Source organism: Folsomia candida, unplaced genomic scaffold, assembly GCF_002217175.1.
Source record: "Folsomia candida strain VU population unplaced genomic scaffold, ASM221717v1 Fcan01_Sc007, whole genome shotgun sequence".
In the NCBI taxonomy this organism is placed as follows: domain Eukaryota; kingdom Metazoa; phylum Arthropoda; class Collembola; order Entomobryomorpha; family Isotomidae; genus Folsomia; species Folsomia candida.
The window spans coordinates 3,752,711-3,769,959 of record NW_019091199.1 but is presented as its reverse complement, the minus strand read 5'-3'; the positions used below and the strand labels follow the sequence as shown (position 1 = coordinate 3,769,959).

At 39.1% G+C, this 17,249-nt stretch overlaps 2 protein-coding genes across 5 annotated transcripts; one reads left to right on the top strand and one right to left on the bottom strand.

The window, feature by feature from the left end:
• The first annotated feature begins 1,391 nt into the window (after nucleotides 1–1,391).
• Nucleotides 1,392–16,139, top strand: LOC110851839. 4 transcript variants are annotated; one of them, XM_022099753.2, is made up of 8 exons: nucleotides 1,392–2,624; nucleotides 10,167–10,383; nucleotides 10,774–10,928; nucleotides 11,024–11,161; nucleotides 11,227–11,724; nucleotides 11,854–12,474; nucleotides 14,308–14,480; nucleotides 14,556–16,139. In XM_022099753.2, exons 2-8 carry the CDS (start codon nucleotides 10,306–10,308, stop codon nucleotides 15,824–15,826), a joined length of 2,934 nt encoding a protein of 977 aa, XP_021955445.1. In that variant the 5' UTR covers nucleotides 1,392–2,624; nucleotides 10,167–10,305; the 3' UTR covers nucleotides 15,827–16,139. The 4 variants fall into 4 exon arrangements, with proteins under 4 accessions (XP_021955445.1, XP_035709983.1, XP_021955448.1 ...); XM_035854089.1 differs by lacking the exon at nucleotides 1,392–2,624 and adding an exon at nucleotides 2,640–2,926; XM_035854090.1 differs by lacking the exon at nucleotides 10,774–10,928 and having other exon boundaries at nucleotides 1,393–2,624.
• On the bottom strand, nucleotides 16,025–17,108 carry LOC110851841 (UPF0389 protein GA21628). The gene is made up of 3 exons (XM_022099757.2): nucleotides 16,845–17,108; nucleotides 16,655–16,748; nucleotides 16,025–16,573 (listed from the first exon to the last, which is right to left on the bottom strand). The coding sequence occupies exons 1-3, from the start codon at nucleotides 16,966–16,968 to the stop codon at nucleotides 16,378–16,380; spliced, it is 414 nt and encodes a 137-aa protein (XP_021955449.1). The 5' UTR covers nucleotides 16,969–17,108; the 3' UTR covers nucleotides 16,025–16,377.
• Nucleotides 17,109–17,249: the final 141 nt, after the last annotated feature.

The following is a 17,249-nucleotide window of genomic DNA, read 5'->3' as shown; positions in this document are numbered from 1 at the left end:
AACGTGTTTGGTCCGAAGAGATACAATCCAAGATACGATAATAATAATGGTAATACAATGCACATGTAGCCCTCCATTAACGCAACAACACATAATGCAACATCATTCCAGACAGTCATTCATGTCCCAGGAAAACCCAGAAATGCGTTTGAATTTATTGACTGAACAGTAAACCTTTTCATTTTGTTGTAAATGCATTTTCTGTTTGGATAGAAAAAGTTTGAGGCGAACTTGTGGGTACCTGCGTGTCCCTACCCACACGGGAGTTTGAGATACATCTCCACTGCTGCTGGCCAAATAGTCCCTCAAATTCAAGTTCAAGTCCACCAACACGTCATAATTTATCAACAATGCATCAAACAACTTCCACATGCATAAGGTAGAAGAAGCCGTAGTGGGATCTGTGGTTGTGGAAATCTTAATTTACTGGATTCCCCTCAAGGTGTGTAGAAAATAGATGCGCTTCTTTTTTGGTGCAGGAACCATTAGGAGAAAGACCACGAACGGAGTGAGAAGTAAAAATGAATCATTAGTCGACGAATGTACTTATTTAAAGGCGAGAGAAAAAGAGACCGACTTTTGTTTCGTGTGTTTCTTACACAACAGAATCATCATCAAGATATCATTTGCTGTATGAAATGAGAGCTCACGATATTAAACACGTCCTCTTTCCAGAGAAATATAATACATAATGGGAGGAGGAGGAGGACGTGGTGGTGGTGGAAGATGAGACTGAATCATCATCTCACTACTCATTTGATCTCAATTTGATGACTAAGAAGAAGAAGTCCACTCATGCACGCAACAAATATGTGTGTAGAACAAGTCCACTAAATAAACTGTATCCCCTCGTCTTATGATTGAGCTGATCTTATCTTTGTAAAAGCACTAAAACTAAAACCCATGTTTGGAGCAAAGCATGCGATGGTGGGCACCGAAAACTTAAACGAAGCAATGGAATCCTCTACCTCGGAATTTGAATGAAATGGATGATTTAATCTGTCAAAATTCCAGCATCCAGAAGAAATAGGAATTTGATACTGGGAGGAGGAGGAGGAAGTTCAATCATGCGGATAACTCACTGATCGGCCAGAATTTACCACAACTTTCCCAATAAAGTTCATCCAAAGTGAAGCAAGTAAAACTCGTAGGATTATTATTACCAGAACCCAAAGTTAAGGTTTAAACCATCCAACCAACCAACCAACCTTACCTAATTATCGAGCTAGCAGCAGCGTGGCCGTGCTGGTGAGCAACTTGGTTAGTGTTCCTCTATCTATCAAGCTATGTGATCACGTTGGGTTACCTCCTCATTGTGAGTCTCAGCGTGAATGGTATTTTTGGTTTCACTTACAGGGAGAGGAGAATTGCTGAGCCAGCATCGTCAGTCAGTCCATTGTTGCCCAACGCAGAGCACACCGGCGAGACCTTTAGCACTGCTTCTTTACAACGCGTTTCAGCAGTCGTAGCAGATAAAACAACATTCTCTTCTGAGAACTGGACAGCATAAATATCCTCCAATAAAAGTCTCTCTCTGATTCCCATTCACTCGATATTTGCATCCGCAATTTCACAACCACCGGACGAAGTGCGACTCGTCGAGTACTTTTGATTACTCTGTAACCAACCATTCTGAGCAGTGAATTGTGTATAAAATAATCCACCCATGCTATCCACTCTGAAACCCATCCAAGCACTTTGGTATTAAACTTGAGACATTTTCATTGGTGAACATTAGGTCAAATATCCGACCATAAAACGAGCACTAAGCAAAACAAAATTATTCGCAAATTCCAGCAAGTGAGCAAAACCCGTCTTTTACCATAACCTGCGTTACTGCCAAATAAAACCAGTACTGGTGCTTCATGTGTGCAGAGTATCATCCTCCTCATCAAATTCCATGCAGTCGTTGTGCGAACAAGTTTTTATCTCGGTCTGCCCACTTATTAGTTTCTAATAAGCTCCCTTTTGCCTTCTCGCTCAAACTCTGATTTTGGACAACCAATTTTTGCTACTACTGCGACTGACGGCCCGCAGCGTGCGCTAATTTTAACGCCCATCATCATCTCTAAACAGGACTTGGATGCAAAGACACATTTCTACATAGCTACGCAAACTGCTACGTCTCAAGCCCCACGTTTCATGAATTTTTTGCTGCATTCCACATTTAATCAAGAGTTGGACAACAATCAGCCAGAACTATAACTAACCAGAGTTGAATTAGCGTGGGCTAGGTTAGCTACTTGTGCGTAATTCTACTTCTTACATCCCATTAATATTGTTGGCTGGCAGATTACGAACTTGTCCACCAACTTACATCTTATTTATTTATGACGGATCGCGTAATATATGTAACGAGCAAAAAAGTAATATCTGTCGAGAGTGGCGAATTTGTTCCAAATCATGGCCAAAACAATGCCATAGTTGCTGCCACTTAGTTAGCTGGTTTTACCTTCATACACGTGCGTGGCTTCGTGGCTGAATCAATTGGCTGACATTGTTTTCGATTGGGAACGATTTTCAATCCTTTGATTGTTTTGTTTTGTGAATTGTGGTGACAGTCTCTCGTACCTTGCGACGACGGCCATACGACGACGCCATAGAGAAGAGCGACTTCTTACTTGGTGAGCACCACTTGTTCTTAAAGCGTCTCGCTGAAATTATAAACGCTTTGATTTGGGTTGTGTCGTGACTTATGTGTTTGCTCCGCCATTAATTTGTTGACTTTGTCACACGGAGGAGGTAATTAGCAAAACCCTCGACGCGATTGACTGATTGTAGAGATAAGTCAGGAGATATTAACACTCCTCAAACATTCCTGTCCGCCTGATTACTTGAGAAAAAATGTTTAATTAGCTAAGTGCTGCACCATCGTTGCATCATTGGATCAGTTTCTCTTTTCGTCGCTGGATTGAGATTGGGGAAGGTGAGATTCCATTTTATTCAGCAGGGTCTAATGGCATGAATATTATTCCTTGAACCGGACAGACCACGTACATACATAGTTGAAAATATCCATTTTCAAACTATGTAAATACACAACCCAGATGCATTTAAAGTATACACATGAAATATTTACACAGCGTCGGCACTATCAGCAGCATAAATACATACTTAGAATTTCAATTCATACACACAGTGTCGACTATATTCTAAGATTAGCCATAATAGTAAAAATGCCCATGACCTGGCATGAGACGCAAGATTAATGCACAGACTATTACGCATGCCAATTTTTTGGCACAAACTTTGCATGCATGAAATTATAATTTGACCAATTGGACGACCACTCGCCTGTCCATCTTCTCAAGTCTCAGAAAATCAGGCAGGCTAGGCTGTGTAGTGACGTCTTGTTCGTGTAACCAGATCTCAGCAGCGGCGTTCAGTCCATGGATAGAGTTTCATTTGAGCTGCATTTTATTATTATGGCGATGGTAGTTTTCTTCAGAACAGGATAAATTTCTCAGCATAAAAGTTGAATCATGAGAATCGCACAAATTCAAGAGGTCTTCCAACTGACGGATAATGATTTCCTTTTTTGAATGAGTTCAATGAAAATGAATTAAATTGCTGAAGAAGACGTCTTCTTGCCAAAGCACCTCTGGAAAGGGAGATTTCGGCTGTTCATATATGATACAACAGTCGTTTGGAGTCTTAGGGTTGTAGCTACTTAAACATTGCTAAATATTAATTTCATATGTATATTTGCATAATGAATGATTCACCAAGCTAATCACTTTGGCATTGAAGCTTTATAAAATATTTCTAACAAATCTTCCTGCTTGGTGGGAAAATATGAGTTTATAAATACATCCGTACATGCATATCCCGGCTGGAGTACGATTGGATGCTGGGTTGTTGCAAGCATGATAAGTTAGACAGGCAAACCAATCTTCAGGTTGATCAAATTTGATGGTGCATTTATATTTATCCATTTATTTAATCTTCCTTTGTGCAGCAGTATTCAGCAGATTTCCGGCCGTAGCTCCATAAACCTATTGACATCCATTTTGCGTGACAAATCTTTTATTTGTATTGTCATGTTCTGCCTAAATTTGTATGTAGCATAAAAATGTACTGATATCCGTCTTTCCGCCATTTTTCAGATTCGTGTCATTTTAAAAATATAACCAGGAAGTTATTTCCTTCCTTAAAATATAAACACCACGCATAACAACTTGTACTGGTATTAAGTGTGCTGGCATTATTTGGTTGATGGCCGAAATACTTGTAGCGTGCCTCCATTGTTGCTACATATGTATTTTTCATTGTTGTATTTTATGGGCCACTGTCAAGCACATGCAATGCTCGGAGGTTGGCTGATGATTGGACACTTTATTCAAGTTGAAATGTGGGGTTAAAAATCAGCAAAACGATGTGGGAGTTGCAGGAGGGGCCATGCGGTGAGCCGTGATGAGTGGCAGAAATTGTTTTGGACGAGCCAGCAGTGGCTGACAGATAATGAATGAGACAAAAGGATAAATTTGAATGATTCCAACTGCAGCCTTTCAAAGGACATCCGGGAAATTGTGACATGGTCCACGGCACACACTAGTTGAAGCCAGACTTGCAAACTCTCAATAATTTCTGGATGGATGGATAGCATGAAAGTCCGCCGTTTGTTTGTGCACTCGTTGACATTAATTCCAAAAATGCAAAATAATAATAATATGTGAAGGTAGGCGTATTCTGTTTGACTGGATTTTCCATCAACGCAAATATCCTCTCCTCTCGCAGAAACTCATCTACGACGGACCAATGAATAACTGGTCGTTTCTAGACTCAGAACGTCATGCATACGGAATATGTAAATTAGTCTCAAATGGTCAGCAATTCATCCATCCAATTCGGCATGTATTGGCAGCCAGTGTCACAGACTTGGACAGTCTGTGAGAAATGTGAGAAATATTTGAAATGCCTTTGACAAGACTCGTGTGAGCCGAAATGAATGAAGAGTGATAAATGACTCCTCCTACGTGCGAAATCTATAAAATATCAAAGAAATGATTTATGAAAGACCATGTTTAGAATTGGCCACAGGTCGCCACACATATTTTTGGCATGGGGGTCCCGTTGAGTTCAAATATTGACCAAACTGTTGAATTATTGTTGACAATTATTTGTAGCCACACTCACTCCGGCATCCATCCATCCATAGGGCACAAGTACAGTGATATGTTATTCTCGATTGTAATATTTGTAATGACACTTGGCAGAGGCGAGTGAGTAATTACATAACAGTGAAATAGGTGAAGAATGATAAAACTATTGGTATTATTGTGTAGGCGGTTGACATTTGACTCCTGGATGAGTTCAGCCGGTTCATTCAGCCGTTAAATTATGATGAGGTTAATGAGCCTGATAATTAAATAAGTCTTGCGGTGTATCCCGTTGGGCACACAATTTGATAAGAAACAACGTTCTCGTTTATTTTGGCTGGCTATTTGCTCTGTCTGTCTGGTTATTTACCAGGTAAATGGACTATCTAGGAAATGGCGTAATGGATTCCTTGCGTGTCCGAAATACTCTGAATAATATCCAGATTCTCAGCATGACCTCGGCAGCATTCTCGGCATAAAGCAAGCGGTGAGAAAAAAAAAACGGGACAAAACCATGACCATTTTCTACACAAAAATCTTGACTCGTCGCATAATCCATTGTTTCACAGATAAAACTTGACGCATTCCTTTAAAAATACTTGTGAAGAAAAAAAACAAGTTTAATTTGATTTACTATACATATTATTTATTTTTGCCATCCTCGCTTTATAAGGACTTATTTAGGTTCTCTGTAAACGGTGGTAATAAAAAACACCGGCGACGAAAGAAAATATGCTGAAGATCTATGTATTGAGCAACCACAAGAGCAATGATTTTGAAGCACAAGATGAAGATGGTCAATAAGTTTGTTGCAAAACTTTTTTCCAAATTCTAAATAAGTATTAATGCAATTGACAATAATTCTGGTATTTTTGAAGTTTAAAAAGAGCATTATTCAAATTATTTCGACATAACGCCACATACCACTTGATGGCTGAGTTGAATAGCATAAAACTAGGCGAAGATAGCACAGAGGACTTTTAATAGTTTTAATCTGTGCAATCTTTCACTTTTCCTCTATTCTCTGCCTGTTGTGTGGGGATGTATGCATCTGGCGTGGTTTGCGGTTTTCGAGTGTGGATAAAACATTTAGCAATGTACACACAAAGTGAAGATTTATAGCCTGCAAAAGATGTCTCACAGCACAACCATGGTCAACAATCAAAAGTGTTACCAACTTAAAAATATTGCGTTCATTTGTGAAATTTCATGAGCTTCTTCACTTGCATGAAAAAATACCTCTTTTGTATTTACCATCATCTACACTAATAAGAGATTCATTGGTTCGAATCTACATTGCCACTCGTAAAATGAAGGAATAACATTCAATAAAGATTTGAGATTTACAATCGTTAAACACAATCGCAACTTGTTATAAGTGCACATATCATTGCACATAAAGTGAAACTGAGCAAATTGGAAATGTATCAAGAACAAGTGTTATTCATTGTGGTGAGAGAAAAACGAGGTTTATTTGATTGAAATTTAAAATTAAAACCGCATCATTTATTCTACAAAAAGCTTACCAAAAAGCTCACCAAAAGGTGTAAACGGACAGAAGAAAAGTCGTATACGAGATAAGTGAACAAAAGTGAACAAAGATGGGTTTTTTTAGTATTGGTTCGTTCGAGTTGTTGGACAGCGGCCCAATCAAAATCTCTAATTCGAGGTTATCTTGGTGTGTATCAGTTGAAACTGAAAGCTGAGCAGTAAAAAACAAGGGCTCCGTTAAATGTAGCATTAACCCATTTTTCTGGGCTAATTAATTGTTCATCCACTCTTTCAATACAGGCTTTTCAGTGGAATCCTTAGTATCCATTTGTTTTAGGAGAGTATGTTGTACAAGCAGTGGCCGTGTTATCTTGTCATCTCTGCTTCTGGCAGCAGCCCCTCCGCTACTCAATCAAATCAACGCGACTCAAGTTCACTTTTACTTCTTTATTTGATTCTCATCTCAATCGCTTGAATTGATACCCATGAATTGATACTCTCTGCAGAACAGCACACACGCACATAGTTAGCACCAGTCGTGGATAGGAGCAATTTAGATGGACAAACAAAACGAATGAAAATGAAACTGATTGGCACAAACGAAATTAAATTAGTGCAAGGATACAACAGATTGTTGAAACGGTTTGAGAGAGGCGGATGGATACTATGTAAAACAATCAAGAAGAAGAAATGAATCTCCTGCAGCTATTCAAATTCTCGAATGCTTTTATGCATGATATTTTGGTCTTGATTAAAATTTGAAATTGAATCAACTCAAATAGAAACCCCACGAGCTAAATTGTGATATTATGGTTATTATAATAAGCATACTTACATATGTCCACATAAGATCGTATATACATGCATACGTAGTATGAGCCTATGTATGAAATCAATGCTACCTGATGGACAGGCTCTCTCGGCTAATTTTTTTTTGTGTAAACCGACCGATCCTGCCCTCGTCCCAACAACAAGAGATTTTAAATATGAATTAGTCACGGTCTGGATCTTCGGACAACAGAGCACACACAACAATATTAATCTTTCTAGTCCTGAAATATTCCTCGTCAGTCTCATTTATGCACTTTGTAGGAAAAATCCTAATTTACTCGACTTGTTGAATCATTAGAATTTTACTACAATCCAACTGCTACACAATAATTCCCCCTTTTAATACTACAACTGATACAATGCGTTGAAAAACTCATTCATTTAAACTCTCTGTAATAATGTGTAGCATTGAAGCACCTGCAGTCGGAGTAATAATGCACTTTTTATGAAAGAATTGTAGGTCTGAAGAGTGGAAAAATGAGAAAATGGATGGTTGCTTGATACATATTAGGAAAAAAGACGTTCCTCGCCTTGCACTTGGTTTATTTGCAAACTGGGTCAGTATTTGCCGTACATTATTATTATCCCGTACATTTTTCGACATTTAATGAGCAAAGTGAACTTTAATTTTTCACAAATGCACAAATTTGGGTGGTGGTGTTGACTCGTGTGGAAAATTGTTAAATTCCGCACATGTTCACGAGCAACAAATTAGCTTCACTTGCACTGCCATTGTCTTACTGCTACTTACTTATTCTTCCTTTGGGAGAAACCGAATCACAAAATCAATTACCTTTTTTCTCCACTACCTACTCACTCACTAAACCTATATCGAAGTGAAGTTCGTCCACATTTTAATACCTAAACGTACTTAAATATCTCGTCGCAATTCCTCACATGCAATCAAAATTTTATAAACAATGACGGGACAATTAGCAATTATGAATTCCATCTCGTCCTTTTTCTCATGCGAGAGGAAGAAGATATTGAAGGACAAAATGTTTGTGTGCGGTAGTTCCGTGCGTAAAAGACGAGAATCCCCAGGACTTTAATATATTTAATTGTGTTTCTGCTAAATCGTAAAAATTACTGGACATGATCGTGTCCAGTGATTTTGAGCTGTGTCACACAGCTCCACTAAATAAGTATCTGCATGTTCAAAGTTGACAAGCTTTTATTTTTTGTGAAAAATGATGTTGTGGTGTTGAAACCGTGCCACAGCCGACCATAGATAACAATTTTTGCTGAGAGAGAGAGAGAGAGAGGGGAAAATAGTGCGACACAGGTCACGAGATTCATTTTTAATTCTCTTATTATTGGTCACAAACAATGGCAAGTGACATTCGAGGTTTGCTTGCGTAGGACAGATTACATATGACACAGTCTCAGAGAGTCGTCTGCAGAGACAAAGCACAAGTGTGTCCACCCATTATCCCTGAGCAGTCGCCGTGACCATCTTGTCACTTGATCATTTAATTTTTAATCTCACCTAAATCACCCACAAGCAGGAGACCATGAAACATTTTTGTACACACTTTGAATTTCTGAATTGTTTTCTTCTTCAAAATTTTGCTCATTTTACAAGATTAGAAAGCATGTTAGGTTTCTGTTGTCCGGCCGGCTTGTAAAGTTTTTGAGATTTTGTAGTGAAATTTTAAAATTACAGTTCAAACCGAATAAACTGAATACTAATATTAATAACAATAATAATAATGGTAATAATAAGTGAAGTGGATTAGCTACGTAATTGATCATCATCATTTTACGTGGGCTTCACCATGAGAAGAGGCAAATCCTTTAATTATAATTATAGATTGCTATTTGCAGCGTATGAAATGCAGACGGAACTTAATCCAAGCCAAGCGAGGAGGCGAGGAGGAATGCACACGAATTAGCAGCCAAACTTTCACGAGACACGACACAACATCCGACATGACAATGATGACAATTGGGGAGAGACTTTCGAATCTTCTTAATCCCGACCGACTCGAGAATATAATTGTTTTGAGGAGTTGTGGACAATGGATTATGAATTATGATCATCCTCTCACCCTCCTTCCCTCTCATCCTAATATTGGCTAGATTGGACCATCTACATAGGATTAGCCGCATGGCCGTGTGCTGTGGTTGGGCTGCACAAATAACTTGGCAAATGATTATTCAGCTCGGTTATTGAATCGTGATTCGAATGGATTGTCAGCCGGTGGAGGATGTCAATTGTTTGTTATTAGTGGTTGGGATGGACGAATGCAAGTAATTGCTTAAAATGTCCTTTTGTTTGCTTGATCATCTTGTGATTGGTGACAACTTTGGGACATAATAATGATGATCTTACTACCACGCCACGCCACGCATGTTAATGCTGTCATGTTCTTCTTCCTCCTCATTGTTGTGCACTATTGTTTTAATCCAATAAACAAATGTCACCAAATTAATTGCGATGTCGTCATAATTTTGCTCCAAAATGATATGCATAGGTATCTATTAATAGCAATGTAATGCTATATTTTTTATGCACATTTGGTCGATAAGCTAATATTTAACAACTTGAAAAGTACTGAGAGAGAAATGAGAGCTTGCAAAAGCTCATGCACCAGGTCAGGTCACACACTCGAAATAATTTATACAAACGCCACACAATATAATGTCATTTGCATGATTCTCTTATTTTGTTCATGTTTAAATTATGTGTAAAATCAAAATATTAAAATTTGGTTCATAACGAAGGATTAAACTTAATTGCAGGTATCAAAGTCATATCAACATCATACTCACCAAACCTTACGAAAAGTCAGAGCGTTATTCATGCGAGGAGGAGCAGGAGGCGTAGGACGAGGAGGAGGATAACCTGCCTGCACGACAGATCAATGTCACATGGAATGGGATGGGTCGAGGTCGAATTCGTCGTGGTTATTCACTTGAAGTAATTTTCGAAGAAGATTCTGACTTTTGCTCCCATTTGGTAAGCAACAATTATTATTCAAGGCAATTTATTTACGAGAAATGAATGACAACGACCCACTTTTCTGAACACCTTCTCTCAACGAGACTAAAAGACAAGAGGTTGTAATAGTACATAATTTTTCCATTTTAACAAATTAGCCACACTTATGTATAGTACCGCTCTAGCCTCAAAAGACACGCTGTATAATAATTACATATAATGATTTTTGATTTTCGCAAAAGCTAGCTATACAAATTTTGCTAACCAATTGTGCCATGCTCAAGCAATTACAACAGTAGTTTATTTTGTTATTGGTGCAGTCAAAGTATTGACCCCTTTGAGTAAAGTGGTCAGTTACGAACTAACGGTTTTTTAAGACTCGCCTTATCTTTGACTTCTTTACACAAGGACTCGTTGGACTCTGTGGCCATTCGTTTCGGAGTTAAAGAGACTGACGATACCATCAGCGTGGACAGTTTGGTGGAAGAATACAGAATCCGATTTCAAGGGACGGCTGACAAAGAACACGTTTTCCGTAGTTTGGACGGAATTTGGGACGTTAGGTTGGACAATAGGCTGACTTTTGCCACTCTTCTTTCACTCTGCTTTCACTCAAACCGTTGAGAACTGTGTCAAAATCGTAATCTTTCTTTTCCAGGGAAATGATGGATACATGTTTCGTTGAGTGGGACGAGTTTTCAGATTCAGGATCCATTGGTAAAATGGCACCCGGTGGGTCCTCAAAGTGTGAGTTTGATCCTAACAAAGCTCCCCAGTTGGAAGGGAATGCGGAAATGTAAGTGCTGATTTTTAGTTCCAAATGTAGCATGGCTTATGTAATCATAAAAGTATGGACGATAGACCTCCAAGTGGACGACGAAGCCGGGTTAGCAGAAGACAAATAGTTGAAGCTAGCTGGGTGTTCGACAGTGACGACAATGACAGCAGTAATAACGACAATGACAACACTACGGAAGCAATAGACAATTTAGAATCCAAATCGGCTATTGTTCTGGAACCAGAGATTAAGCCAGTTTTGGTCACAGAAAATATTCAGCCTCACCCACAAGCATACCAAAACCATCATGTTTTACCAATTGATATAAGGCTTGGACGTGAGTCTAAGTCATCGAGGGACGGTGATTGTGGTGGTTCTCCAGCCGTTCACCCACTTGGGCCATCTCCAGCATTGTTCGGAAATGTCAACAATTTTTGTCACATTGCTGACAGTTCTGAGAAGGACACACTCGATTCGTACATGTCGACAAGGACGGATGACACCGAAACGAACGCATACACATTTGCTGACTCGGACCATTTCGACTCTTCTTCTGTCGCTTCGACTGCGTATGACTCAAGGTTATCAATGCCTCATTACATATGTATCGTAGACGTCTTAACACAAACTTGCGTATTTGGCATGTCTTTTTTCATACAGTTAAAATCTATGTATGTAATCTTGACTATAACTTTGATCGATTTTTGTAGCGCAAGTTCTTCATCCTCAACTGGAAGCGTTTGCACCGTTAATGGACGGAGTAACAGCTCTCCGAAAATAATTCCAACCAGAGTGACCAACAAGAAGGCTTTGCACAATGAGCTAGAATTAAAATTCAAAGCAGATTTGAATAATTCTCGCTTCACTTGTGACGACAAGTCTCTGGCCGAGTCGTCCCCCATCATTAGCACAAACGGTCTCTCTGAGCTGGGGACAACGGATGTGAAGAAGGTTCGAGCCCTGTTTGAAACTTCCTCCTCCAGAAAGTCCAGTGTGGGAGAGGACTCCAACTCGTCCACAACAAGTAGCTCGGGAGGGTCCAGTAGTCAGCGGATATATTCCAAAAATCCAGCCTCACCCACCAATTCCAACTCCAACACCAGCATTGTGGGAGGAGTTCACAAAAAGCTGAAGCAGTTGGTCAACAATAACAACAACGGTCACCATCAAACGGTGGGAAAAGTTCTTCGGTCAGCCTACAGTCAGTTCAACCTGTCCACATCTGGAGGAGGAGGTGGTGGCCGTGGAGTCGACTTTGCAGAACTATTAGTCAACGATCGTGTCGTTATCGAAGACTCCCCCGACTTGTTTCAAACGTTAAGGAGGAGCAGGTACACAGTTCATTTTATAAATAGATTCATCAGATCAGATTGATATTCTTCCTGCCACTCATCCCCATTGTTCAATGGTACTACTGCCAATTGTCATATAATAATGATCAGATCGGAGATTTTTTACTACTACCAACTATTTGCTATAACCAATAGTTCTAATCTAACTACCAATGAGAAGTTTGGTTTTGACATTGCTGGCTTTCAGTTAAATAATTCGCCACTGTTTAGCCATCATTTATTATAGTTGGCAACATGGATTATAAAGTTGTGATCTACGTATGTAGTTATGTAGTACATGGTGCAAAACTGCAGTGAGACCACTTCCTCTGATAACTGAACTACTAACACGGTGACACAAACTCATTATCTAGATTATAGCATTCATATGTAGCCAGCAGTGGTTGTTTTTTTACTCTCAAAATACTTGGCATCTATAATTACTGCATCTATTGCCCGTTTCGTCACAACATACAAGTATAAAAACATACACAGGCTAAAGTAAAAATGTGAGAGAATCATGTCATGCGATTACAGGAGAATTAAGCATTATTTTCATGCAAGATGGTGGAATTAGAAGCACAAGTAGACTATCAAGAAGACTCATCCGAGTCTAGCGTTACATGGTACGTTTACTTTAAATAAAAGTCGTCGCAATTTACTTGCTCTTGATACAACAAAAATAACAATAACACTGATGATCTCATACAGACCTATTAAAATGTTAATAATTTTTTTGTGCACCAAATATTCGACTATGGTTAAGATTAAGAAGCAGTATTTAGTGCAGCCAAGAATGTTTAAACAATCAGCAAAAGACCAGGGTCACGACCAGAGCTGGGATAATCCTGATTAAGGATTATGGATTTTAATCCCGGATTATGGATTATTAATCCATAATCCCTAATCCGACAATGAGAGTTTTTTGTAGATTAATCCCAATCCATAATCCAGATTTTTCTGGAATTTGAATTAATCCGGGAATAATCCCATTAGATGTCATTAATCCGTAATCGTGATTACGGATTACTAATCCTGATTAATCCCAATCATGACTACTAATCATGATTATTAATCCCGATTAATCCCAATCATGATTACTAATCATGATTAGGTATTCATGATTAATTCTCAATCTGGATTACTCAGTTCAATTCCCGTAGTTCTATTTCATCCCACTGTGTAGCTTGAAGTCTCAAGTTCTCACAACTTTGTCCTGTCGGCTACCATTTGAAGAGTTAACATGTTTTTGCTGCCTTGTGCTACATATATCAATTGAAACTGGCGTTTTAAATATTTTATGTGAAACCACATAGTTTAAATTTTTTGGGCTAGATATATCTGTAGGTAGTGTAAAAATCATTAATCACCAAAATAATCCGGATTATTAATCCATAATCCATAATCCTGAAATTTCCAGAATTCATGGATTAATCCGGATTAATCCTGACATGAATTAATCTGACGAAAATAATTTAATCACAATCCACATTATTTTGTGGTTAATCCATAATCCTTAATCCACCCTCAAAAACGAATAATCACCCAGCTCAGGTCACGACTAATCTGTCGATGAGTCTTGATTTAGCAATGCATGTGTTATTCATCTGCTGTAGATTTATAATTTCATATCAACGTAGTCTACATGTCTGCCCTCCTGGGTTGCTATCCTCCGGCAACTCCAAACTAGAGTCTGGCCATTAGATTAATTATTAGATAAGCATGACGAGGAGTAATTATAATTACCGCAATACACACCTCACAAATATGTAAATTAGCTCAATATATATTTAACTGATCAGGGTGTGTGTTTAACCAAACTTTGCACCACAGGCGCAAAGAAAATGGACATCGAGATTCCGGATTTTCAACCCTTCGTCGTTCAAGGAGCATGGGGACAGGTCTCGCCGCGATTGAAGCGTCACTTTCTCCATGCGACAAACTTAACGGACTAAAAAATTCCAAGAATAACATTTTGGCAGAAGAAATGCCTGCTCCCGACACAGGTTTTTATTACAATATGCTCATTAAAAATATGGACATGCCAAAATCAGTTACTAAACATGTAAAAAATGTTACAGTTAAAAACGTCCGAACCGTTTTCGAGCAAATCCTGAAGTCCAGAAACTCCAACGATACCACAACAAACCAAACGAACGCGACGAGTGCAAACAATAGTGGCAGCTGCAGTTTCAACATTGTAAACGTAACAAAGAAATCTTTGAGCTCAGTCAAGTCAAACCCGTCCTCCAAGATTTACAGGTCAGAAAGCTTGAGGGATGGCTTGAGGGATGATATTCCTTCGAGCAGCAGTCTGCTGGCCTGTCGAAGATTTGGCAAACCGATTCTCATGAACGAGTCCGGTGCGCCCGTTGTTGTGAGGGGTGCCTCCATGTCCCCTTTGCCCGGTGAAGCAACTCCCAAAAAATGTGGAGCATGGCGACACGCCGCCGTAGAGAGACAACACTCGGAACCTATAAAATTTTCCCCCAAAGTCAACTGTCCCTTCCGACCCCGAGGAGACCTAGAGTATGAACAAGTCCATCCAACCTTGGCCGAGGAGTCGTTGTCCCTTCTCTCGTCACTAAACGACACTGATGACGACCCTCCAAAATTTGTTAGCCCAGAAATTCTTCAAAGAATCCGATCCTGTGGCTCTACAACGACCTATTTTGGGGGACAAGTAATTGCTCAAAGTGGGAGAAATCGGAGGCAAATTCCAGTTTCTAGACGCCATACGTTGATGGATTTTAAAGAGTTTAATCCAGCAGATGGTGATTTCTTTTCCAATTCTTTTGGGTCAAACAGCAGCAGGACAACACCTACAGCCACTCATCATCAGGGTCAGATAAGCAGTAGCAGTGGCTCACCTTCGTCCAGATACGAGCTGAATGAAGAATATTTTACACCACCCCCGATTCCTACCCCGGTTCACCAAGACTTGTGTCTGAATGGGTTTATTACCATTGAGAACGACGAGGTCCAAGTGTACGTACCTCGACCAAAGCTACTTCCTCGTAGAGTATCCCCAGAATTGGAGGACGTGTTCAATCTTGGGACGAATGCAATTGACACCACGCCTCGAATAATTTCCGTCCTTCCCAAAAGTCCTTCCGGTTCACCGGTCTCCTCCATCATCGAGGGGAACGGGAGGGGAACGCCCGAAGGGTGTGAAGGACAGGATGGCAAGTGCGTCTGGAGCAATGAAATTTTCGTGGGGGACGAGGACAAATTCATGGCCCAACAACAACTGGACAGGAACAATAATAATGTGGACGTTAATAAGGGCATTCTTGGTCATCGTATTAGTAGTGCTGCAACTGTAGACGATAGTGAAGGAGCTTGGTTTTGAAATATTAAATAATAACACTGATGAAATAATATTATTAGCTACGTAGTAATAATAGACATTTATGTATTTATGGCATACGACTTGTAGATTTATATAGCTGAATTTTACTAAGTTCTTAGGATAACAGAATATCTATAACTTATAACCGCATTGCTATGTACAATGTTGCTATTGACCAGAAAAAGAGTTACCCTTTGGAAATTTCACATTTTCAAAATATTATGCTTTAATTATCTTATTTTATAATATGATTACTTGTTGTGATTGTTCAGATTGTTGATTTCTATAATAAACAATTTGTATTCGTTCAATATATACGTGTTTCACAAATAACATTATTATTTAGGTTTGACATCAGTCGCAGCCAGCTATAAAACTACTACATATTTTTTATATTGATGATGAGCTTCCCCAGACACCTCTTTAAGTGAGATTGCCCTATCACTGAAATGTTAAACATTCCGCATAGTCTAATGGCATTATTATTTTAAACTATGTTTAACATACTTTCTATCAACCAACTTTACAGACTTTATATGACTCATGCAAAGTTATCCACTGCTACGTTTGTGCTCTTCATTAACCTGCCGATGCCATTCCAAGTTTTGTTTTTCGATAGATCGTCCTTCTTTGACATCCTTACGCCCCAAATAAATGAAAATTCCACTCCCCACAGCCGCAATCAAAAGAAATCCGAGATTTATACGAATCCTTGCATAATTTCTGGCTTTATGGACTACGTCTCCACTAAAAATCAAAGCCGAGTTAGAAATTAAATCCTGTTAAAGGACAAGAGCACAGTTAAGACAGAATATGTGTAGACCTTACGCTATAATGGAAGGGATGTCAGCTTTGCTTTTAAATTGACCAGACCATGTTAGGAATATTCTATCCAGGGCTGTCGGTGACATTTTAGGTTGTTCTAATTTAGAAATTATAAAATATGACCAAATTTCTGTTATAGTCACACCAGTTCAAAAATTCAATTATGTAGCTGTTGTAGCGATGGTGGCATTACCCATAATTGCTGGGTTTTTTGGATGGGTTGGTGGTGCAGTTTGGGGAGTCTTGGATGGTGTCGAACTGGACATGCGAACTGTTCCGTTCGCTATTCCTCGCCGAATGCTTATAATTGTATTCATTATTTACTATTACTGATAATTAGGGAAGCAAATAAACCAAGTCAAATTTTTGTGAAATTAGACTTGTCAGTCACAAGTTGTCACCCTCAAATAACAAAGATTTTAAATATATATTTTGTATCCCAGCCGGACCTTTGGACTGTTTGCTATTCCCGGGCCTTTGTTTGCCATTCGCATAACGCCACGGTGCACGTCCACAGTAAATTACATGGGCTACACTCATAGCTGCAAAGTATTTGATTGATGAATTATATTTGGTTTGATCACATTTCCGTTGTGCC